Source organism: Caretta caretta, chromosome 4, assembly GCF_965140235.1.
Source record: "Caretta caretta isolate rCarCar2 chromosome 4, rCarCar1.hap1, whole genome shotgun sequence".
Classification (NCBI taxonomy): Eukaryota; Metazoa; Chordata; order Testudines; family Cheloniidae; genus Caretta; species Caretta caretta.
This window is the reverse complement of record NC_134209.1, coordinates 35,328,100-35,354,658: the sequence shown is the minus strand read 5'-3', so window position 1 is coordinate 35,354,658 and position 26,559 is coordinate 35,328,100. Positions and strand designations below refer to the sequence as shown.

Here is a 26,559-nt window from a genome sequence, read left to right as displayed (position 1 = left end):
GTCTGGGGAGTCTAATGACTTGTCACAAATAATGGCTTGGTTATTGTGAAATCTGCTTGTTTCTTTTCCTTCTGTTTGTGAAGCAGAAGTGCTGACTCCTGCTTTAATGCTGATCCATAGTAGAGTTTCCTTCACTCTACAAGTTCCCAACCTGAAGGTTGTGACCCCCAGGGGAGTTGCAAACAAGTTTTGGGGGGATCACAATCACGGTCCCTTTCGTTATGATTAGATGTGAGGGGAGGGGAGACCTGAAACGTTTCGGTTGTCATATGGGTCACAGTATGGAAATGCTTGAGAATCACAGCTTTACTCCTGTCTATCCATCTATCCATTTAAATGGCTCCTGTCACTCTAGTGGCTGAGCTCCTTTTCTCAATATGGCAATCACAGAAGAGACAGGTCCACAAGACAACTCCCACACTGTATCGATGAAGCAGATCACAATTTAACAGGCATGCCAACTTGCTTTTACCTTCTGCCCTCGTGTGATATTGGGTTTCCAGTAACATATTATTCATGTTACTTTCTATTGGTTATTTGGATTCATGCACATATGTCCTGTCTCATGGAGAAAAGCAAATCATATATTTTCTTTTTGAAGCCACAACCTTATATTAAATGTAAGTTCTTCCTGTTGTGGCTTTAATTAGAAGGCAGCTTCAAAATATTGGTAGCTCGTATCTTGCTTACATGGTCGGGGTGAGGATACTGAATGAGGGCCATTGCTGAGCAAAGACGTATTTTATTCAACCCCAACAAGAAGACACCTAAGAGGGTATAAGTTTGTATCTTATTACTGGCGTCATCAAGGTGCTTATACAAGGAGGCGTGAGACACTTTCCCAGGTACCCAGAATTATGGATTGACCTTGTTACCCCTCTGCCTTAGCAAAAGAGACTCTTGCTGGAGCTAAACAAGGAGAAGTTTATTAACAAAGTTAGGGAGTCCAAGTGAGAGTGAGTAAGACGAGTAGGAACAGATACAGTTAGAAATAAAACAAAGGTATAATAAGCTTCTAGGAGGCTAAACTTAACTTTAGCAGGCTAAAATCTTTGTCGACATTCAGTTTCTCAACTAAAGTAACCTCCCAGCATCTCTAACTTGTATGGATACAAAAAGGATCCAGCTTTCATGGATACAAAAAGGGTTGTCCTTTTTGCTCCCTCAGTGGTGGACCACCACCACATTCTTTTTCCTTCTCCTCACAGACCAGAAAACCTTTGAAATACATCCCCTTGAAAGGTACCCTCCAGACAAAGGTCTTCTCCCGCACTGTTTGTTCTTTGATGTGCTGATGCCATATTGTCTTTCTCATTTCCTCTTAACTTCCTTTTCCTGTTGCTTAATATGCAAATGAAGCTTGCTTTGTATTGACCTGCACGGTGCTTGATTGACATTGGAGACCTAGGCAGATGGGCAAATCAACATTCCTTTGAAAAGGAGTCTGGGAAAAACCCGCTTATCTATCCTGCCTGCTTACATAGTTAATACATATTTTCTGTACATGCCTACAACTTCTTAAATAACCCCACACATCTCACAATATTTATTGTGGCCAGTATCAGATAAGCTTTCATTTGACACCTTATATAACATTCTTTATAGATAAATACTAAGACGACAATCTGTTAGGTTTGCAGTGGGCATTGAGAGGAACGAGGTGGGAGCCTGTTCTGACTTCTTTGAAAAGGCAGACTTAATGGTCAGGATTTGGAACTAGATAGAAAGGCACAGGCTGAGGGTTTCTTCTCTTAGAAGGTCATGGCCGTGTAGAACAAACAGCCAAAGAGGCAAGTAATGCAATACATGGTGTAAAGGCAGCACAGATAAGTTCTTAAGGCCACACGTTTCTGTGCCGGCCTGCCGAAAGGCCGGAGATGAACTGGGTGTCCCTTCTTCTCCATTTTCAGTTTCTGTGGTTTAGCCTGAATTTGAGCCTCAGCTTCTTTCAGCAGAGGTTTACAGTGGGTTTCTTCCATTCCCATAAATGTCTATCAGGGAGAAAGACCAATCTTTCAAAGCTTGTATGCCTAAAATTAGAAACCCAAATCCAGTGTCTTCTTTTCCCACTAGCAATACTGAGCACCAGCAGCTCCCGCTGCAGCCCCAACTCCAGTGGTGGGGAAAGTAGATGAGTGTAGTCAAAGCTGCTATTCACAGCCAGGCCTTCTCCGTGTCTGTTGTTTAACCATATGTGCCTGTATGTATGCTTGAGACATTGGTAGGTACAATTACCACACAAAATACCATGAATCTTCTTTCAGACATCCCAGAGAGATAATTTGAACATAATGAAGATCTATAGTAATCAGATAATTACTATCGATTGCTCTTTAGACATCTTGATGAGGTAATTAGGGCACAGTGGAAAGAAGCTGGAACTGATTGATTGGCACAACCTTAATCTAAAAGGTTTCTAATTATGTTTCTTTTCTTCTAATAGCTGGTAAACAAACATCATTTTAGCTTTAGAATTTGTCAGGTGCCAGGTTCATTGGGGACATCAGCTTTCTCTATTATGCTAACTAGAAACTGAATGTGATCAACACCAGTTTATTATGCCTCACAGCTGAAGTGGAAGCAACTTCAATTACCCCATCTTTTACTTTCTGTTCTTGGTTTCAAAAGCCACTGATTTCTTGTTGGTGTGTGGTGCTCAGTGTGCACCTGTGTGTATGCCAAAGCTAGTGCATGTGTGCGATCGTGCGTCTGGCTGGGTTTATATACAAGAGCAGCATATATGCATTTGTGCTTTCGTCTTTCATGTACATTGCCAGTGGCTGGCATTGTTATTGTGGGTAGCGTGCAGAGATGGGGAGAAGGCCCAGTATTCACTGTAAGTGTCATTACTCATAGTCATATTATTAATTTTGTGTATCAGAGCAAAAGCTTTTCTCCCCCGTCTCTCATCAGCCATTGCTCAGTCTCTGTTCCAGTCGCTCTCTGAACCACTGTGCTTTCACGCTTAGATACACACCTCTCTATCACAGTGTTCTCTCTACGGTTTTGCATGTTTTCAGTAGGTAATAATAGCCCTGTGACAAACAGGTTTCTTATTGCTGTTGCATATTCTGATTCACAGGGATAATCTGATTGGTTGGTGCCAATCACCAGTTGTATATTGATGGGACCACACCTTCATGGGTAGGAGCTCTTGAAGGCAACACATTAAGGCTGCTATTAAGTGCCCTCAGGGTGTGTAGTGTCCAGGGTGACACTTTATCAATATGCAACCATTGCCTGTGTGCTTGGGCTTTGACCTAGACTCTCTCAAGCAATTAAGCAAGCCGAACGTGGGACCCAGCCTGTCATGTCATGTATTTCCTAAAAGGAAATCCAGGTTCTCCTGGATAATACAGGCTGTATTTGTGTTCTTGCACTAGATGTATGATGTAAAGCCATAAGAGTGATGTGTGTGATTATTCTCCAACCCCTTCGTACAAATGTCTTTCCTGTAATAGATGTATGTTTACCTGGCAGTGTTATTCCTTACAAGGTGTGTGTGCGTATCTTCCCTGTTATACAGATTACCTCGTCCGCTGCAGCTGACTGTCAGGGAGCAAAATTATAGCATGTCCTTTCATGGCACATTTGTAAATAATGTCTCCAAGCTGACCACTTTCTGTTGCTCTTACTGAATCTTAGGAAGTTCTACAGCTGGAGAGGCAGATGGGAGGACAGTTACTGGAAGAACCAAAGGCTCTGCATTTTAAGGGAAGCACCCACAACCTCCGTCTGTCCATACACGACATTGCCCATTCGCTCTGGAAGAGCAAATTGCTGGCTAAATACCAGGTAAAAATGACAGAATGCCTGGACGATGGCTGAAACGCATGGGTCAGAATAGAAGGGCTTAAAGATACGTAGCGAGACACAGTTGCGCTCTTTTAAAAACGAGACACAGTGACTGTTCAGGCTCCTGTACTCTGAAGGTTGCTCATAATCAGCCCTTTCCCCTCTGTTACACACAGTGTGTATTTTCAATTTTTTTGCGCAGTGGAGAGGAGTAAAGGGCTTGGTTTCTTTTAACCATCCTCATTAGTGCCAGGCCACATAACAGGCCACGGTTTGTTTAATTTTGCATGAAAATCGAAATTCCCTTTTAACAATGCACTGGGAGAGACATTTTGATCAGTACAATCAGAAAATCTGCTTCTGACAGGAAAATTCAGTGCTGAGAGGACAGAACTTAGGGCACGGCTACACGAGAGAGTTTACAGTGGCGCAGATGCACCGACGCAGCTGCGCTGCTGTAAGCTCTCTGATGTAGCCACTTTAAGCTGACAGGAGAGGGCTCTTCCATTGGCTTAACTACTTCAGCTCCCACAAGCGGGAGTAGCTATGTCGGCGGGAGAAGCTCTCCTGCTGACAGCGCTGTCCACACCGATGCTTCTGTCGGTGTAACGTCCATTGATTTATTCACCCCCACCCCCACCCCCGAGTGATACATGTTATGTCGGTATAAGCTGTTGCGTAAGGATAGCCTTAGAGTCAAGGATTAGTGCATGGGGTTACTACCAGCCAGAATACATGCACTCTTCAGCCTGTTTCCAGCATTGGCCACTAGGGCCCAGTACAGAGAGAGTTGCATTGAGCATTTTCGAGGACCCAGGCCCTTTGTACTCAAGCAGCAGGTTCAGCCTTAAGGAAGCAGGAAAACAAACACACCCACCTCTGTAACATGTATGAAAAAACAGCGGAGCATCCCAGGATTTGTGAAGGTTTCTCATCACTGAGAGGCAGTGAGAGGGAGGATTTGCTTATTTTTATTCTGTCTGTTTCCATTGCGTGGTTCAGTTGCTAGTCTCCCGTGCAGTGAATGCTTTTCACGGGACGCTAGACTGGGGACCACCATGCTGAAGAGCAGAGCCACATCTTCTTCAGAGAGACCGCACAGTATCTCCTCACAACACTCATGACCCCATTTGCCATATTCATTCCAGAGCCTTTTGAGAGATGAGCTGAGAATTTGCTGAGATACATTAAGACTGTAGATGCCCAGGATCAGTTCAAATTTTTCCTTAATTTTCCTCCTGCAGGAAATTCCTTTTTACCACATCTGGAGTGGGTGTCAGAGAAATCTACATTGTACCTTCACCCTGGAAAGGTTCAGCCTGAGCACGCTGGAGCTGGTTTGTAAACTCTGCGTACGGCAGGTCGAAGGAGAAGGACAGATCTTCCAACTCAACTGTACCGTGTCAGAGGTAAAGGGCCCAGCCATTTCCACACCGACCGGTGAGGGGGAAATGTGGCAGTACTTTCCCAGCAAACATCCTTTAACCTGCCCACATTCCCCATACTTGTTTGCCGTGCCCATTAATTCTCTCCTTCCTCCTGGTGGCTGGGAGGTACCAGGCTTTCCACCCTCTCTCATAACTGCTGTAGGTACTTTACCTTCTCATGGATGCTAGATAGCAGGTGTGGATTCAACTGCCTTCTTCACTCTTTCCTCATGCTCCTCCTGGCTGCTCAGCTGGCTTTTGTCTATTCCCTCCTCTGGAAGGGAGCATCCTTCCTTCAAAACGGACCAGGGAGGAATGGTAGGCGTGTTCCTGGTGTTTCTCCCTTTCCTCCCTGGAGCTCCTTATTTCCCCTGCATACACGGGGGGGTCTGTTTCTTCAGCACACCTTCTTTTACATTATAAAACATAGGATGGTCATGTCCCCTGATGTCCACTCACTCTTCCTAAGTCCATAGTTCTCGAAGCTCCAGGTGCTCATGAGGGAGAAGTGTGCTGGATAGATATAAACCATTTTACTCTGAGCCCTGACAATAACCCCTATGAAATAGGGAGCATAAGACATTAGGTGTGGAACAGGCTTTCCCTTCAGTCTTTGCTCTTGCCAAGTTCCAGCGGCCTGGCGTACTGCATAAAACTGCCCACGGCTAACTAAAAGTAGAGCTGTATCTCAGTGAAAGGGGAATGGCTAGCGGACCCTAACGAGCCATTCTCCTGAAAGGCACCAGTCCTCCTTTATATTTAACTGTGTATTTAGTTATTTATAGATGTCTACATTACACCGATCAGATGTGCCCTGAGCACACGCACATTCTTTAAAAAACAGTATACACCATTTACTGAAGCAGTGCCAATTTTCAGGGTTCTCTAAAACAAGTCTCTGTCGTCACACACTCAAGCAAAAGCCTGAGGAAATAGATGAGTCTTACAGCTCACTTTGCAGCTGTGTGTCATGACTGTTATGTTAGATCAGATTCTTCTCGTCACTAGAGGAATGGAGAAATGTAGAATGTATGGAAGGGAAATATTCCCAGGAGCAGCAGTAGGGAAGATAATCTGTAGATTTGAGAGTGGATGAGTGCATCAGCCTAGGGAAAAGAGCCTGAGGGTCTGGGTCTTTTGCTTTGTTATGTCCCAAAATTAATACCACAAGGGAAAAAGTGTTGGAGATGACACAGGAGTTTGGCAGTGGCACACTGCTCTGGTCCCTTTTTTTTCGTGACCTTAGGATTTGAAGGACTTTAACACTTGGGGACAGTAAAACTTAGTGGTAAATGATTCTTTAAGGTTGAGGATAGGGGAAAATTCTACCGCTCTGACCAGCCACTGCTTCACAAAGAGCCACTGGCAGCATCTGTGAGCAAGGTGGATAACCAAGCCATGTTATCCACAGAGCCCTCTGATGGGAGTCCCACAAAGGAGGAGAATTGCTATCCATCTGGATTTTAACCAGCTTGTCTCATGTCATACCAGCTAGGTGCCCGGGACACTCAGTGCCCTGACATAATGTGAATGATGCAACATCAGAAAATGATGACGTATGAGTCAGCTTGGAAACCTTGTGAGATTTACATCGGGAAACCACATCATCATGATGAAACTGAGAGCAATCATATCATTTACCTAGGAGGCAAGCACATGTGGCAATAATAGGGACATAAGTCAAAAAGTGGTTGCAGCATGTTGAAGTTGGTGAAATGTCAAGGTCTCCTTATGGTCTGACCTTTACAAGTAGAGCAAGTCTGGCAAAGGAGAGCCCTGGCTCAGATACCAGAAAGGGGTGAGGAAACCCACTATAATCACCAAAACAAATGCCATCTTTCTCCTGTGTCCTTTTTCTCCTACACCGTATGAAATGACAGACTGGTTATGTCTTGTTCCCCGGCTCATAGTCAAGGATAGTCCTCCTCTACAGAGAAATAAGCTTGGCCTGCAGAGCCCTCCTCTCTCTTTTCCACAGGCTACTACAGTGCAATCACCATTTCCTCCCAGAGTTTCATGAGCCCTTTGACTTACAAACATCTTTAGTTAAAGGCCCCGCTGACATTAATAAGGAATCTCACGATACCACAGCAACCACCGGCACTTTCCAATCCACAGGCCATATCTCTGAGCCACACAGCTTCACCCCTGCTGGCTTTGGATGGCGTTTTCACTCTCCAGGCCCAGCAGGTCTGCAAAGTTCAATAACTGTACAGCTCCAACAACAACAGAAGCAGCAGAATTTGGGAGGGGTCGGGGTCTGTCCCTTTGATGACTGCCTTCTGTCTGGATTGCACATATGCCGGCTGATGAAAAGGATGGTGGATCGGGCATAGAAATAAATGAAAAGGAAGTTAATATCCCTCCTTTGTGGAGAAATGATCCTTCAAATAGTGTGGCTGCAACATAAAGACTTTCTGTCAGTTTCTCCAGGATAAAGAAATTGATTTCTTTCATGGTTCTGCTGCGGTATGATCCTTCTGGATAGGAAGGACGGGAGAAATGTCAGTGAGGTTTCTCCACAAGCAGCTGATAGCTTAGATAAATAAATAACTAAATCAGTGTAAATGAGATAGTTGTGAGGGTTGGTAAGGAAAAAGAGAGGCATTTATCTATAAGTCAGCAGATGAGATTCACACCCGGTTGGTAGTGACCCAAAAAGTCAGTGTTGTTATCAAGTGGCTGCTGACCTATGTGAAAATGTTGGTAGCCTTCACGCCCCGGTTCTTAATGAATGGTGCTTTAGATAGTATGGTCACTGGCACGCCAAAAGTATCATTAGATCAGAAAGCACAAACCCCCCTACCCTCCAACAGGCACTTACTGCATTCTAGCTGGCAAGGACTGCAAGGCATGAAGAATGAACTATCCTCTCACCCCTACAATACTTCTTTCCACTTCGAAGGACTGAGTCACATGGGCAAGGTATTTGCAGGAAGTTTGCTTTGAACCTTCCTATGCTGTACATGCTCTCTGGATAGACAGAGGACTTCAATCTCCATGGCTGGACAAGCTGACACCTTTTATCAATCGCTACGTTCATTTTTAAAACGTCACACACACACACACACACACACACACTCCTCTTCCTGAATTATTTTCCCTTTCATGTTCCTTATTATAAACCCCTATAAAGGAATTGGTCAAAGGGTCAAGATCAGCCAGGCACAGCTACAGTGGAGTAGGCATCATTATTACATAGTTAGAGCAGCTACTCACATGTAACCATTTTTCTGGCTGAGAAGAGAGAGTGGGCAAACTCTGAACTGTGAAATCATGGAAAATGAGTTCTTGTGGGTGACTTTCAGAAGGGCTGTGAGATGACAGCCTAAAGTTACTTATTCTGCAGGGCCCTGACAATGTGCACCATTACCCATAACATCTGCTTGGTTATTGGGTGTAAAGTTGTATATTCAACTGGGGACAACATAACATTAAAGACAGATGGTAAAACTACTATCACAAACAATTACTGGATAAGTGCTGCGTTGAGGTAATCTCTGATTTAACCTAGCAGAGAAGTGAAAGAGTTGGTGGTAGCTTTAATGAAACTCAAGTACACACTGTAATTATCTTCTGCTGCTTATATGTAATAGGATCTGGTAAGAGTTTCAAAGGGAACAGAAATAACACTATTGTCTTGTGCTGTGATTCCGTCCAGCCGGGATTAAAGCAGGGAGAAAATAGCACTCATTAGTGAAGCTAAGAATCATGAGAATTGCTCATCGTAGTTGGTGTATGGTGGCATTCCCACATCCACCGTGGAAGGGGCAATCAGTGCTAAGAGCTGACATGCAGGACGCTGTCACCACGTGAATTAGCTTTTATTGCTGTGCTAGTTTTGATGGCAAGGAACACGTGGCTTCTTACGCATAGGATGGCTCCTCACCTGCCTCACCCCAGCTAGACTGTAGTACAGAAGTCCTGGGATGAAGCTAGAGAGAGTGTGTGTAGTTGTCTACAGCTAAGAGAAGAATAATGGCCTTGTGTGGTTGGTTAGGACTCTGAACTGGGAGATATGAAATCTAAGTCAAATTCCTGGGTCTGCCACAGACTTCCTGTGCGACCTTGGGCGTGTTTCTTAATCTCTGTGTGCCTCAGTTTCCTACCTTTAAAGTAAGGATTATAATGCATCTTTCTCCCACCCTTTGTATGTCTTTGCTTAGATTGTAAACTCTTCAGGCCAGGGAGAGTTTCTTACTACGTATCTGCACAGAGACTTCCCCAATGGGGTCTGATCTCAGATGGGACTACTTGAATTTGCCTGATAATGTATGGAAATATGAGAGAGTGGGAGGTTTTCAGTCTTTGCCCAGTCCTTAATTCTAGAAGACCCCGATTCCCCACAAAGAAACAGGCCCTTGTGCAGAAATCTTTATGAACCCTGCAATATTCCTGAGTTTCACAAGGGCAAACTGCTAACCACAGAGCCACAGCCAGACTTTCAGAGTGCACTGAGAACTCTGTCCATTGTATGCTTTGACCTGGAGATGGAGAGGGAAAGTGTCACCTCTATGATGCTCCCAGTTACCACTGCCCTGAAGAACCTGTATTCTGTATCTTCCATGTTCCAGGATACCAGCCTCTACGAACAGGGTTAATAGCTCCAACAGGGTCAATGTTGTAGAATTTGCTGTTGACACAGGCCTTTTGCTCACACACACCGAGCACTGTAGTTTGGTATGTGATTAGAGAGACCATAGTCAGTAGTTCTTTGTGCACATTAGTGTGAAGATAATTCTCCAGCAAAGTATTTCAATGGCTAGCATAAAAAGTCGTGATGTAACGTTTTAAAAAAGCATGGATGGAATGGACTCGACACTAAAAGAAGTAGATAGGGGAATGGAGGCAAGGGAAATACAGGATAATTCCATCCAAAGCCCAAGAATGGAGCTGACACCTGCTATTCCCACTATATACTAGTGTTTAGAGAAACCTTGACCGGTTGCTGCTATCGGGTGAGGTGCAGGCGAATGAGATTTCCTGGAAGCTGTGTGATGGCTGCTTGGGCCAGGCATTGTAAAGTTTTGAGACTGTTCTCGGTTGTGTTTGTGGGACATCTCCTGTAGCTAATTATACAGAGCAACACGTTGATTAGAAGAAAACTAAAGAAATTGACATTTAAATTAGATTTTGTTACAGCTTTAGTAGTTCACAGGTAACATTTGCTTTTCCTTTCCAATCAGCTAAAGCGATTATTAAAATCATTTCCCTTGTGCTGCTGTAAGTTAGATCATGTATTGATGCTTTTTTATTGCCTTTGTCTACATTAAATGTCAATTTGGGGGGCTTTCGTACTTTTTAAAAAATTCCCATTCAGTATTTCATCTTTTTTAAAGCACCCATTACTCAGCTGAGAGGCTTGGGTCTTATTCATGCACAGTTTTATTTGGAGCTGTCTCTCTTTTCAGTTTAGTGATCACAGAAGACACCTGGATTCTAGCCTCATCTCTGCCACTCACTTTCTGAATGACCTTAGGCAAGCCACTTTATATCAATTTCCCCATCTGTAAAATGGGGATAGTTTATATTTTCCTTTCATAGACTATCAGGGTTGGAAGGGACCTCAGGAGGTCATCTAGTCCAACCCCCTGCTTGAAGCAGGACCAATCCCCAATTTTTGCCCCAATCCCTAAATGGCCCCCTCAAGGATTGAACTCACAACCCTGCCTTTAGCAGGCCAACGCTCAAACCACTGAGCTATCCCTCCTTTCTTTGTAATGTGCTTTGATACCTACAGATGAAAAGCACGTTGCACGAGCTGTTCTGTTAGTAGACTGACTGGTGCTACGGACTGATTTTGGTTTGGTTTTTAGTGGGCCTACATGGTTTCCCCAACACACTTTAAATATCTTGTGCTATCCTCTATACATTCTCGTTCCTGAAGGACAGCTCCCATCACTTCAACATACTCTAGGGAGATTTCTCTCATGCTTCTAGGCTGCCAATCACCTTCAGTTCCTATTGTTTTCAGAAGTAGTTGAGGGCACTCAGCACCTTCTATGATCTGGCCTGCTGAGATCACTTAATGGATAACCTCATTCCTGAAAACCTCAGGGGATCCCTCAACATAAGAATATAAGAACACAAGAATGGCCATTCTGCATCAAACCAGTGCTCCATCTAGCCCATTACACTGTCTCCGCCACTGGTCAGTACCAGACCTTCAGGGGGAATGTACAGAACACCCCATGTTCCAGCACTCAGGGGTTTAGGGTCCTCCCGAGCATGGGGTAACATCCCTGACCGTCTTGGTTTACAGCCACTGATGGATCTATCCTCCATGAACTTGTCTAGTTATTTTTGAACCCAGTTCTACTTTTGGCCATCACAACATCCCATGGCAATGAATTCCATAGGTTAATTGTACATTGTGTGAAAAAATAATTCCTCTTGTTTGTATTAACCCTGCTGCCTACTAATTTCATTCGGTGAACCCTGGTTTGTGTATTGTGGGAAAGGGTAAATAACACTTCTCTTGGTGATTTTTCCCACATCATTCATGATGTTATAGACCTTTGTCATACCTCCCCCTTAATCGTCTCTATTCTAAGATGAAAAGCCCTAATATTTTTAGTCTCTCTTTGTGTGGAAGCTGTTCCATACCCTTGATCAACTTAGTTGCGCTTCTTGGAACCTTTTCCAGTTTCACTATAAACTTTTTGGGGTGGGACATAACTGACCCAGTATTTAAGGTGTGGGCACACCTTATATTTTTTAGATTTATTTATATTTTTGATATTTGCTGTCTTATATTCTATCTGTTGCTAATTGTTCCTAACATTGTGTTAGCCTTTTTGACCACTGCTGAGCATTGAGCTGAAGTTTTCAGAAAACTATCCACAATTACTTCAAGATCTCTTTCTTGAGTGGTACCTGCTAATTTAGAACCCAGCATTATATAAGCACAGTTGGGATTAATTTTTTCAACTGTGCATTACTTTCCACTTATCAATGTTGAATTTCATCTGACATTTGTTGCCCAGCCACCCAGGTTAGGGAGGTCGCAGTCAGCTTTGGACTTTACAAAATTTTTCATGATTGTTTCATCTGCAAACTTTGCAACTTCACTGATCCCTTTTCCAGATCATTAATTAATATGTTGAACAGCACTGGTTCCAGTACAGATCCTTAGGGAACATTGCTGTTTACCTCTCTCCATTGTGAAAACTGACCATTTATTTCTACCCTTTGTTTCCTATCTTTTAACCAGTTACTGATCCATGAGAGGACCTTCCTTCTTATCCCATAACTTTTTAGTTGCCTTAGGAGCTTAGTAGTGAGGGTCTTTGTCAAAGGCTTTCTGAAAATCCAAATACACTATATTGACTGGATCACACGTATTCATATGCTTGTTGACACTGTCAGAGAATTCGAATGGATTGGTGGGGCAAAATTTCCATCTACAAAAAGCCATGTTGACTCTTCCCCAACAAATAGTGTTCATCTATGTGTCTGGTAATTCTGTTCTTTACTGTAGTTTCTACCAGTTTGCCTGGTACTGAAGTTAGACTCACCAGCTTGTAATGACCAGGATCCCCTCTGACGGGCTTTTTAAAAATCGGCATTACATTAGCTACCTTCCAGTCATCTGGTATGGAAGTTTGTTTCTTACTACAGTTTCATATTTGAGCTCCTTCAGAACTCTTGGATGAATACCATCTAGTCCTGATGAGAAAAGTGGGCTGAGGTAATCTCTTTTATTAGACCAACTTCTGCTGGTGAGAGACACAAGCTTTTGGGCCACACACACAGATCCTGGTGACAGTTATGACGGTTTAATTTATTAATTTATTTAATGTATAAATTATTTTATTAATTTATTTAATTTAATTGTTCCAAAACCTTCTCCGGAGACACCTCAGTCTGGGACAGTTCCTCAGATCTAAAAAGAACGGCTCAGGTGTGGGAATCTTCCCCACATCCTCTGCAGTGAAGACTGATGCAAAGAATTCATTTAGCTTCTCCACAACGGCCTTATCTTCCTTGAGTGCTCCTATATCACCTTTGTCATCTAGTCACCCCATTGCCTGTTTGGCAGGCTTCCTGCTTCTGATGTTCTTTAAACAATTCTTACTGTTAGTTTTTGCATCTTTAGCAAGTTGCTTCTCAAACTCTTTCTTGGCCTGCCTAATTATACTTAACCTGCCAGAGTTGGTGCTCCTTCCTATTAATTATCCTCACTAAGTTTTGACTTCCAAAGTTTAATGGATGCCTTTTTGTCTCTCATGACCTCCATTACTCTGCTGCTTAACCATGGTGACATTCTTTTGGTCATCTCATTATCTTTTCTGATTAAGGGGAAACATTTAGCCTGAGCCTCTATTATGGTGTTTTTAAATATTCCCCCCTGCTGCTTGCCGGCATTTAACCTTTGTGACACAGCTCCTTTTAATTTTTTGTCTAAGAAGCCTCCTCATTTTTATGTAGTTCTCCTTTTTGAAGTGACCGTGTTGATTTTTTGGGGTATTACTCCCTCTCCACCCACCAGGATGTTAAATTTAATTATATTATGGTCACTATTACTGAGCGGTGAAGCTACCTCTTGGACCAGATCCTGTGCTTCAGTTAGGACTAAATCAATCATTGCTTCTCTTGGACCAGATCCTGTGCTTCAGTTAGGACTAAATCAATCATTGCTTCTCCCCTTGTGGGTTCCAGGACTAGTTGCTCCAAGAAGCGGTCATTGTGGTGTCCAGACATTTTATTTCTGCATCATGTCCTGAGGTGACATGTACCCAGTCAATATGAGGATAGTTGAAATCCCCCGTTATTACTGTGCTTTCTGCTTTTGTAGGCTCTCCAATCTCCCTGAGCCTATTACAATCACTGTCACCATCCTGATCAGGGGGTCAGTAGTATATTCCTACTACTGTACTCTTATTGTTCAAGCATGGAATTCCGACCCATACGGATTCTATGGTACAGTTTGGTGGTACCTTAAAGACTAACAGATTTATTTGGGCATAAGCTTTCATGGGTAAAAAACCACTTCTTCAGATGCAACTGAAGAAGTGGTTTTTTACCCACGAAAGCTTATGCCCAAATAAATCTGTTAGTCTTTAATGTGCCACCGGACTCCTTATTGTTTTTGTGGATACAGACGAACATGACTACCCCCTGATATGTGGTAGAGTTTGTTTCATTTCAGATTCTTACCTTATTTATCTCTATGCTTTCTTTTACATGTAGTGCCACTCCCCCACCAGTGCAACCTACTCTGTCATTCCTATATATTTCATACCCTGGTATTACTGTGTTCCACTGATTATCGACATTCCAACAAGTTTCTGTAATGCCTATTATTTCAATATCCTCAGTTGATGTGAGACTGTCTAGTTCACCCATCTTAGCAGTTAGACTTCTAGCATTTGCATGTAAGCACCTGTACATTTTGTTAATATTCAGTTGCTTGCCTTTGTGTGTTGTATTTAAAGGGACCCTTACATAAAGGGATTTCTACCTGTACTTCACCTACTTTTTTCCTATCCTCTTTACTAGGCTGTAGAGTTCCCTCCCCTTTAATAAATTCATCCCTAAGAGACATCTCTGCCCGAACTGTGTGCTCCTCCTCACCTGTTGGCCTTCCCACAGCCATTTTGTTTAAAAAATACTCTACACTCTTTTTAATTATGTGTGCCGTTACCATTTTGGTTTAGGTTGAGCATATGCCTCCTCTTTAAGAAGGATCCTCTATCTTCTAAAAGGGTGATCTCATTGGGATTATAAAAAAAGTAAAATAAAAATCTGAACCCAGCTGAGCTTTCCTGCATCGCTGAAAATGTCTGGTTCATTTTTTCCCTTCACCCTTTTTCACTTACACATCGTGCCCTTCTGGGTTGTGACTGGGCCTGGAAGCAGACGGGCCAGAATACTAGCATGGATGTTCTTGAGGTGTTATCAGACAAAGAAACTTAGATTTAATAGGACAGTCTGTTCTCTGGACATCGGCAACCAAAATTTAGTCTCAAGATTTGTTTGGATAAGATCCTAAAAGAACGTAACCTCCAGAGCTTGCGAGAGTTACCCGATGTTATTAACTGTTATGGTGGTGGTTTCTCTCTACCCAACGCATGCTAAAGACACTTTTCAGACAAGGAGATGGACAAGATCCCTGCCTCAAAGGACCCACGACTTGTCATTCATAGATTATTCAGTTACGTATGTCAAATATGTGTCTCTTGGTGTAAAGTAATAGCCTGAGATGGCTCCATTCCCCCTATTCCTGCCAGCCAGATGACAACACAGAAGGGCGTAGAACTTCAAAGAAAACCACAAGGGGTAGATTTAGGAGAAAGGTGACTGCCAGGGATGCTTCCTCCTCTGTGTAAAGCCTCTGTTGCTTGTTAGCCCGTGGCTTTGTGTAAAAGAGAGAGCCGGGGAGTGGGGTTGCAACAGGAGCAGGGGAACAGCACGTTCAACCTTCCACATCATAGTGCAGACTGAGGTCCGCATAAAAATGAGGGATCAGCTAATGCCTGGAGCGGCATCAACTCTCTCTCCATGGTTTGTCCTCCATCAAAAGACTCCCAGAGCACAGGTGCTCGCTGAGGGATAATAGCAGCACATCCACCGAGCTGTTGCGATGCCTTTGCTCTGTATCTGTGTCTCTCCATGTGTGAGGAAGAGGAGAATTTAAAGAGAAATGTCTCCCCCTTACTGCCCAATGGGGGCTGCCCTACCTCTTGGTACCCGGCCCACCATGGCTGGCCCCATGCCGAAGAGGGAATGGTGTATCAAAAATACCCCTTCCCCGCAAGTACCATGCATCTTTGGGCGGTGAATCCTTCCATATTTTCATTTACATGGGCGGGAAACATAGGCCCCTTGATGCTTTTTCTGTCATCTGACTCCAAATGCTCTTCCCCACAAAATTCACCTCCGATATTCCTTGCTCCCCATACTTGTGGCTCCCCACATCAGGGAGAGTTTCCCACACACAGAAGGCACGGAGATCTACTGTACAGTTCTAAGGCTAGCATTCTCCCTAAGAAAGAGCTTGGTGTTTCTCCGCAAATGATCACATTAACTGATCAAGCTGGGCCTGAGGTTTTTACCTAGACCAGCCTGGAGTGGTGATAAACCTGCTGCCTGTGCAAAGTTAGCGATAAATATTTCTGTTCCTTCAGCTGACTGACATGAAGCGCATATACAACTTGATTCGCACGAGGCTGCTCCTCCACTAATGCGAGCAATAGGATTCTGACTTTGTGCATGGTGATTGCTTTTGTGTTCAGTAACAACGCTGCTTTATTTCCACCCCCACCCCTTTCTACAAAACTTAGGAACCTACTGGCATTGATTATCCTCTCATGGATTCAGCAAGTACCATCACCACCATAGTGGGACCGAGTGCTTTCAGTATTCCCCTGCCCATCAGACAAAAGCTCTGCAGCAGCCTTGATGCCCCGCAGACCAGGGGCCATGACTGGAGGATGCTGGCCCACAAACTGAAATTGGACAGGTGGGTGTGTTGCCTGCGCGAACTCTACAACGTGGCTGAGTGACTACATAAAGGCTGTTGTTATAGACAGGTATGTGCGCGGGAAGTGAGCTCGCTCTCCGTTGTCCTTGTTAAGGGCCCAACCCTGGTGCCAGTGAAATCAGTGGGCTATTTGTCATTGACTTCAGTGGAAGAGGAGTTTCTCAAAGAGCACGTTTACAGAGTAAGGGGCCCACAAACTGGCAGGGCTTGGATAAACCACATAGGCAAGAGGACAGTACCAACTGTGAATAGGTGGGGCAGATCCCCATCAGCTGGTCTAAATTGGCTCAGGTCTATTTAAGCCAGGGGTGCAACCCTGATTTACACCAGCTGAAGATCCGATGCAGAAGGCTTCCATGCACAAGTGCAGTACAAAGACCTACAGACTAGTCACAGTGAACGCTCATGCAGAGTGTACGTAATGGGTGTGGTTTGTGGATAGCTTGAATCAGCATTGACAGTGGCAGCCAGTCTTAGAGGACCATTTCCCTTCATTCTGTTGCAGGTACCTAAATTATTTTGCTACAAAATCGAGTCCTACTGGCGTGATCCTAGATCTTTGGGAAGCCCAGAATTTTCCCGATGGCAACCTGAGCATGTTGGCGGCAGTCCTCGAAGAAATGGGAAGACACGAGACAGTTGTTTCTTTAGCGGCAGAAGGAAAATATTGATGCAACCTCAGAATGAAAAAGAAGGAATGGAAATAAGGGAGTGGTATTGCCCTAAGAGCTACGAATAAGAAACAAAATGACTACCCAGATCAATGAGTTTCACAAAAGACATTTCCGAGAAGAAAAAATCAGCCCTGACTTTCACGTATGTTCTCCTTGTACATTATGACAGGATCTAAAAGAAATCATACAAAGTTGTACCTTGAAAATATAAATCAACCTAACGTTCCCCTCAGCTTGGCTGTACACTGCTTGGTACAGGATTTTACAGTTTCCTAGGAAACGCTTTTTATTGCTATCCAGATGTATGGATAAACTTTCTTAACAATCCCAGTTTCTATGGACATTGTTTACATCAAATACCGGACAGAGGTAAGGAGACTGTCCAGGGCTCTTTATATTTTTGTTTAAAGCCATTCTAGACAAAGCTGTGGACAGTTGGTTGTGGCTATTTCGGATGATCAACTTCCAGTGAAATTCAGACTTTAGCTACAAATCCGTGCATCAACTGTCTCAAAATAATCCTCCCATCATTGTTCTGTTTCTTAGATCTGGTTGTAAGACCAGTGTTTTGAAACGTGTGCATCTGGAAAGCAGATAATCTGGGTGCTAAGCAGGAATGCATGTCTCTCTCCCCACCTCCCCCAAGGGAATTCCACGGGTTCTTTGTGAAAAATAGCTGTAGGATTGTAGGGAAGATAGGGATTCATTTTCAACTCACAATATAACCCGCTCCCTTCTTAAAGAAAGTGTGTGTGCGTGAGAGAGATGCAATTTGGAGCGTGGGTTGGGTGGAAGGAAATAACCCTGCAGATTCTGCTATAATGATTATTTACCAATAAGTATCTAGTGCAAGGATTATTATTATTTTATTTTAATTTCTAATTTTGTCAGCAGTAGCATGTATCATTCAAGTGTAGGCAGAACTTGTTCTCTCCCTTCTGGGACTGCGTGGGTTCTTCTAACACACTTCCTTTCAAATGCCACCCTCCCTCCCCTTCTTCAGCCATTGTGCTCACCCTCCAAGGCCTCAGTTTGCTGACAAGGCATGCTCACATGTTAGCGTACGCTGGACCAGATCTTCCACTGGTGTAAATTAAAGTCAATGATTTACACCAGCAGAGGATCTAGTTCAATGAGTGCCAACTATCGCACCGTGTGAGCTTCTGCAACGCCCCCTATTTACTAACGATTCGAGGAGCAAACATCTCATTGTTATGCTCGAAGCCGGGGCTGCCCCATGCCAATGCTGTGAATACACCCTCCCAAACCAACCACACATAGCCCTTAATTTTCAGAAGCACGTGTAGCAACAGTATGCAGGTACTTCTCGTGAATTGTGGGTGCTCAGCCCCACTGAAAATCAGTCCCTTCAATTTTAATCAAAGGTGTATGTTAGTGGAGGACAGTTATGGAACGGGGAGGCTGCTCCATTTTATTCTACGGGCAAATTCTGCTGTGGGTGATCCATATGGTGGATCTTTGCTGCTGCTCTGCCTCCATGCAGGGAAGTGCCACTGGAGACCATGAGAGTTCCACCCCACAGGACAGTGTGGAATGATGGTGTTGAACTGTGCCCTACAGCGGAGCTTTCTCCTCGCTATTTCCACACCCGCTAAATGCTCTTCACAGTTGTCTCAGCAGTTACGGCTGGAACTCATTACTGCTGTTGTAGAACGTACTCATTTGTTTTCATCCCATGTCCCTCTTGGCCATTTTGTCGTGCGCAAACAGCTGATGTGGGGAGTTAGGCAAGTAAAGCTAACTGTTGTTTTTCCGGTTGCCATTTCTTTGCAGACTCATTTTGCTTTGTGCTTAGTGGGAAGAGTGACTCCTTTGTATGACGCAGGGCATATACTTTCAATATTTCGTCCTAACTTTTCCTTTCACTTCCAATGCTAGGAAAGCATTCTCACCCATGCCATCGAGCCAGACCCTGGTTATTTTATTTATTTATTTATATTCTCACTTTGTATTCTTCTATGGGATTTTTTTTTCTCCTCAGGTTTTAAAGTCTGCATTTTTAAACGTAACTGTGGAAATGTCATTCGTCGAAATGGAAGGCGAATTTCGTCTGACCTTTTCCCCATTTTGACATTTCCGTAGGCTTTTTAGCTTCAGCTCAGTATCCCTGACAGTGTATTTATTAAACGCAGGACAATGTTCATAAAACCATTCCCTGGGTGGAGAGCAGTTTGCCAGCAACTCACAAGTGGTGAAACCCAGATATAGACTCAGAGGCTGGTGTGCACAGGTTCTTACCTTCAGAATCTGCCTGCGTTTTAGTGTGGAGTACTCTCTCTGATGCGCTTTCAACTAGATTATCCTTTTCATATGCTGCTTTATAATCCTGTTGTTTTCGGAACTAATCTAAACCCCATGGAAGTCTTTCCGTAGACTTGAGTGGGTTTTGGCTCAGTCTCACCATTTCCTCTAGCTTTCCCCGCCACTCCCCTCTTGTCTCCAATATGCGTTCCTAACCTAGCCTCATCTATGGCCTTCTGGCTCCTTCATTTCTCCCTCTTTAGGGAAGCAGAGTCCCTGCCTTTCAGCAACATTTTAACCATTTTCCCACGCTCTGTTCCTCCTCAGTGGTGTAAGAGTGGTGCTGAAAGATGTGTCCCAGTTTTCCTCCCTAAGTTACAGCTTTCAGCTCCAAACAGGTACATCTTTCATACTCCTCCTGCCGGGCTGCTCTTTCAGGACAGGCTGATACGCTTTTCTGTCTCTCAGCTCCTGCCTTCCCCTCCTAGGAACAGCTTTTGTGGTATAAACCTGTGAGATCCTTTGAACTCGCTACTGTACATTTTCACTCAGTAAGAAAATCTGCAGCCTTCTCACCTTAACCATGAGAGGAAGTTTCTGATGGGCACAGACTAAGCTGCCTTAAACGTAAGCTTGGTGTTGGAGTGCTAGTTGCTGACGGAGTGTCTGTTCTCTGGTTTAAAAAAAAAAAATCTACAGCTAGGTGATTTTTGTAAGCAGTTGTGACAGCAGGTCAACACCATTCTCCATGTACTTCCCTTGCTTTGTCGCGAAGGGATTGGTCAGTAGGAAAAGCTTAGCCATAATCTGAGGGGGGTGGAGAGTGAGTGCCTGTCCAAACTAATATTGCCACTTGTTGAGAAAGGTGCTCCTGACTCAGAACCGCAGTTGTGCCTATTCTTCTTCCAGCCCCTCTGCTTGGGTGTCCAGGAATCCGAAAAGATCTCAAGTAATCCAGTGTAGGGACAAAGGTGCTCTTTACTTCCCTTCCCTTGCAGTAGGTTCACATGGGTGGCAGGGTCTAATGACACCATATAGCCTTTTGGTCTAGCCTAAATGTTTCTGTTGAATGGTCCAACATAAATTAACGCTCAAGATTAGCAATAGGTAACCGGTTGTACTTTGCAATCGCACCTCCTTGGATAACTGATTCGGGAATCTGGTGCCCCTCTGAGTCCCATCCAAACCTTTAGCTCTTTCTCGCTTTAACTTCCACATCAATTCAAGCTTCCTTTGTTTTGGGGGTTTTCTTCTGACCCCGAAAAAGGCCAAAGTGGTTCATGGATGGCAGATACATTTGCAGCTCAAAACCCATCTTTCTAAATTCCACTTGGAGTGCTTCACATTCAATATGCATCCGTTTCATTCCACTGAGGAAATGGCGGTGGGGTGTGTTTTTGGGGAAGAGAGATACATTTTCAAAATCCCTTGGATGGGAGAAAATAGAAGCAGTCCTTACCTCTGAATGTTTGTACACACTGCCATCTAGTGCTAAGGACCATACTCTTTACGGAATACCGACACCAGCTTAAAACTCATAAAGATTACCTTACATATTACCGGAGGGAAATACATTTTGTGAGCTGGCTGTTTAGAATGGCAATTCAGTTGTGCAGACAGCACCAACTCTTAAGAACTTTCATAACATTTACAGTGGGTGAATCAGCTTGTTTAAAAAATGTCTGCATGCTTCTTATCCTCAACATATTTACTTTTTATTTTTACTTTTTTTTCAAGAAGCTTAATATTTTCATTGCCCACCTCATGTTTTTGAGTTATTGCAGTTTTGCTGCTCATTATGCCACCTCCTCATTACATGTTGGTTGCTAATGATATAAATAAAATATATATGTTATATATAAATATATGTATAAAAAAATATCTACAGACTTTGAAGAAAATCTTTAATTTCTGATTTAAAATCACTATTGGATGGAGTTGTTTTAGTCTCATTGCTTTGAGTTCTTTTGTGTTGTTTTCCTCGTAAAGGTGGCTGTCAGAGTACTGGATAAGTCCCGTGTAAGTTTTCCATGCACACACAGCTGTATCATATTGAACAGTATGAGACCCGCTGATGATGATTTTTATGAACCATGTACGTTCTGAAGCGATTGAGGTCTCTTCAGACAGGAGTTGATTTTGTAGGAGATGGTTGGTGACCAAGACAGAAATGTAAACATTCACAGGACATTTAGTTGTTTGGGAGGCATATAGAGCAAAGATATTTCTGTTGATCACCTATAGATGTATTTACACAGAGTAAACCTATCGTCATGGATCGTGTCCTGGTGGGATTCTTGTCTTGCTACCCAAAATAGGATTGGGGTTTTTTTTAACCTCTTAGACTTTGTTGTATGTTTTAGCAGAGTAGTGACTACAGCACTTAGATTAATTTTATACAAGATAATGCGGTTGAGTCTGTTTGATCCTAAGTTCAGGGCACTTTGTAAACTACCTTATTGAGCATTTGAAAATCTTTTCAGGTATTTTTCTGATTGGGTGGCTGGCCCTGAAATGACTAGTCACCCTCAGAGGTCAGTCAAACTGAGGATGCAAGTGGTTTATGAATGAAAACAGAGCCTTTACACCTTCCCCTGTGAGGGACTCCAACCAGGTATTCACTTCAGGGTCACCCTTATTGCTATTTCTCATCTCTATTTTGAGCATTTAGCTTGCAAAATTTTGTAAGGCACGTTGCAGTATTATGTTCCCATCAAGGTGGGGATTTCACATGAATGCAAAGTTGAAGGGCAATAAAGGATATTTATTATAAGTGCTACAAGCCCTTAGCTATTATGGCAGATAAGGGTGGTTGAATAAGCGATTCCTACTTCCTCACAGCCTAGCTGCTGCTTTGGAAAGGACTCTACAGTGAAGTTACAATCCCTTGTCTGCACGCTCCATTTCATTCCAATGGAAAAAAAGTGAAAGCGATGTCCCAAAATTCAGCGTTTAGCATCACTGCAAGCTCAGGTAAGCAGAGCTGTGGCAGGAGGGAGGTAATGGTTTCAGTACTAAGAGCGTTGGTAACTGCCAAGATAATGCATGGAGATGGGCCCTCACTAAACCCCCAGAACTGAACACTCTGTCTGGTGGCGTGAGCTCATCTCTGGCTACAAACTCATTCACTTACCCCCCATTTAAGCTTGGTATGTCTCAAAGTCCCTCTTCAAGCAATGCCTATACAAAAAATATAAATAATTTCACTCATCTCTATAGGTGAAAGGGGTATTTAGCATTTCTTATGATGTCAGTGAAAGTGTACATTACATTAGTGGGTTAGTTTTTGCTACTGTTTACAGAGAAATTAATTGCTATGTGTGTATTGTACTCTGGATTTGACCTTCTCATTGCAGGAGACTCAATAGTTCTAGCACCAAGCTAACTGCTGGGTTTTCTTTTAAGAACCCAGATGTCACATCATTCAAAGCAGGATATTGATTTCTGGATGAAAATTTTGATTTCTGGTGGCATCCAGGGGCAGAACAAGGCTTAGCGGAGAACAGCTAGCTTTGTTTGCCAGAGCTTAGGTGGCCATTTCCACCGATCTACAGGAATGTGTAAACCAAGGATCCTAAAAAGAAATAAGCCTGCAAAATAAACAAGACTATAAAGAGCGAACTACATGGTAGGCTCTCATTCTCCAACCCCTGCATCAACCACCAACCCCTCCAGAGCAGGACATAAAACACGATCAGTATTGAGCATTTGTTCTCCCCAGCTGTACTACAGGATGTACATGTTTGACTTCATTTAGTAAAATGCCCTCTTTCCGTTTAATACTGAATAGCGACACGCAGCTCACCCAGTCAATACCTTTTTAAAACACAGAGGTCTCTAACAAAGGAAAATCTTGCATGGCCTATGCTTTGAAGGTATGTCACAGTTCCACTACAGACACGTTACTTAAGGTTGTGGAAATTTGGTTTTTTTGCGTGATGTTTCGATACCAAGATGTATTTTGTTTGGTTTTCATTTTCCTGTTGCTGTATCTTCTATGCAATTCCTTTTCTAAAGAATTACTAACAGAGAAGTGCTAGCCATTGCATTATTTGTATTGCTGTACAGTGGAGGTGTGGTTTACTAGTTCTGAGTGTGCCTCTTCTCCCTTTTTTCTCCTTCCCTCTGTTTGTAAATGCCTGCATTTATTTTGTCAGCCTGACATGTACAAAGTGTAAGAAAGAATTTTTAAACAGGTAATAAATTATATTTATAAGCAACTAGAAAAAACAACCTGGTGTCCAAATAAGCATCCTTTTGTGCTCTTTGAACTGTCATCTTGGAAGGTGCTGTTTGTTTTTATATTTTTGCACATCCGTGTCCTCAAGCAAAGTGGTTTTTGGATATAAACATATGCCAGGACCCAGTCTTACTCCTAAAATGCTGCACAAGAGAAGCAGGGATCAGTACAACAAATTTATGGAGGGACATCATGTCCTGCAATTTGAAGTGAACTAAACAAATTTGGGGAGGGGAAAAGAGTGAATAGATGCTGAGATTTTTATTTTCAATATGCCTGTCCAAAGTAGTGCATCTGACTGACACACAGTCCCTGGGGGGTTTATAACCCAGAAATTACAAGAGTCTGCAGAAGCAGGACCATGTGGTTACCACTATTTGAGTTAAGATCCATTTGGGGGGCTTGAACATCAGTATTTTAATGTGTTTTTGGTTATTGTACCTCCACCAGACTCTCATGAGTAACAAAGTGTCTAGCACGGTCCGGCCATTATTGCAGCATTTAAGATCAACGTAAGAGTAAACAATGGAAGTTTGTGTCCAAATGTGTTAGGCAGGGCAAAATTTGGACTTAAGTTGAAAGAAATATGCCTAGAGCACAGGTGTATTTAGTGAGGCTTTGGGGGAGTGGTGTCATATTCCTTTACCACGCAGCAGACCAGTAGCCTTGAAAAGCTTCACAAGAGCAGAACCTATAGTAATAAACTATCAAGTTATTTAATTTTAAACCCACATCCTCCTACTCTGACCTCCCATATAGCCCCACTGCATTACATTTCACCCAATAGCATAAGGTGGACTTAACCTACGAGTCGTCAGAAGGCTACAGTGTTGTGTATCATAGGCAAAGAACAGAAGAGACCAAGGCGTGACCACTGCCAGGGAATTGATTAGCTGAGATAAGCCCAGATGGTACTGTTCAGGATTGTAGAATCTACCATTCCTTTTGGGAACAGCCAGGACAGTGGAAGGCTAATTTTACTGTGTTTTCTTCCATAGGAGAGGAAAATGCCGTTGTACAAGGTTAAAAAAGTTTTCATACCTCAATACAGTGGAGGGTTAAGCACAGAAAGAGCTCAGGAGGCGAGGATCTCATTCTTGGGCTGCCTGCACTGTGTAAACTGATGCATCTGATATCAGATCCCAGCAGATGGCTGAAGCCAATATTCAACTCTTCTCCCATTGATAGACAGGGACAATCATGAAATGCCTCCTGAAATGAGGTGGTTTTGTACTAGTAAGAGTATGCTAGGCCTCTCATTCAAAGGGGCTTTGCACACTAACTATTTACACCCACAGGGCAACTGTTGCCAACCTCACATCTAGCAATATCTGATTTTTTTCCTCAGAGGCCCAGCTCCTAGAGTTATTAAAACTGAAGTGGAGTTGAGTAGTTTTCTAGCTACCACGATTGCAGAGAAAAGCTTGAACACATGACTTGAGTACACCCAGAAGGTACAGAAACCAGAAAGCAATTAAAAAACCCTAAAATAATGTAAAGCCTTCATTATTTTTGCATGCTTGGAGTTAATGATAGATACTGCCTACTTCAGGGAAGCAGTTGAGAGTCCCCTGTTTAGACACTAAGCCTGATTCTCTCCTCAATTACCATACACGGGTGCAGAGTCAAAAGTAATGGAGTTACTCCTAATGGAGCTATATGGCATGGATGGGTGGGAGATCAGAATCAAGACCAATATTGAAAATGTACCCAATGCCCAGCTGCCAAGGTTAAAAGCCTAGTCCAGGGCAGACATGAAGTGGTCTGGTGAATCTCACCCCACCCAATCTTCCCATGAGGAAACACACAGCTTGTCCCAGTGTCTGATTTAAGGGGGGGGGGGTGTAGAACCTAGAAGCAGTGGGGGACCAAGCATGGCTCCTTCCTGCACTAGGCCCAGCTCAAACCAGAGCTCTACTTCAACCTTAAAGAACCACGTGAATCACCACAACTGAAATGCTGGCTAGAGGCTTACCCTTGCCTCTGCCTCTTTCTTGGAGGCCTGTGCAGCCTTTATTAGATAGGTTACTTCATGAGTGATGTTTTCATCCCCTCCCTGACTTGAGATTATCAGGGTTAAATTTAACCCTGAGAGAGGACTAAATTTAACTTAGTTGGCCTCAGTGACTTCACCAGGGGTGAAACTGGATTAATGTCTTTTCTCACTTGATGCAGCAGTGGAAAAACCCAGCTTCCTGGATCAGTTTCAAAAGCCAGTCTTCAAGTGGCTGAAAGCTATTTCATGCCCCCTTCAAGTTTCCCCATGACACATGCATGTGTCTTTACAGGGTCTTCCATACACAGGGGCTCAATGTTCTTTCATCAGCCAGAAAGCAATCCTACCACTCCTAACCCACTAAGCTACTGCAGGGTTGGTCAGACAATTTATAGTTCTCTTACCCTTTAGTTGCTTGAGTAGTCATCCCCTTGGAATCAATGGGCTGTGCAAGTGCTCTGCCTTGTGGGGTGTGGAATCAGGCCCTGTGCCTATTTATTTCTAAAGCATTTTTGAAGATGAAGATTAAAGATAAACTTATACCAATAACAAACTAGCAGGATCTTAATAGGAATAAGGCAAAATACCACATTTATTGTGAATGCAGAAAGAATCTTAGTAAGCAGTTATAGCTATAACATTCCATTCAATCTCATTTATTCACATTCATTCATACACAC

At 43.2% G+C, this 26,559-nt stretch overlaps 1 protein-coding gene across 4 annotated transcripts in view; it reads left to right on the top strand.

The window, feature by feature from the left end:
- The window catches only part of UNC5C (unc-5 netrin receptor C), a 349,485-nt gene extending 325,609 nt beyond the window's left edge, over nt 1-23,876 (top strand). For 3 of the 4 annotated variants that reach the window (XM_075127533.1, XM_048847236.2, XM_048847237.2), the window contains 4 exons: nt 3,646-3,795; nt 5,040-5,204; nt 16,508-16,686; nt 17,213-23,876. In XM_075127533.1, coding sequence (XP_074983634.1) covers nt 3,646-3,795; nt 5,040-5,204; nt 16,508-16,686; nt 17,213-17,378 — 660 coding nt within the window. In that variant the 3' untranslated portion in view covers nt 17,379-23,876. The remainder of the gene's footprint in view (nt 1-3,645; nt 3,796-5,039; nt 5,205-16,507; nt 16,687-17,212) is intronic. The other variant, XR_012668038.1, reaches the window with a different exon arrangement.
- The last annotated feature ends 2,683 nt before the right edge of the window (nt 23,877-26,559 follow it).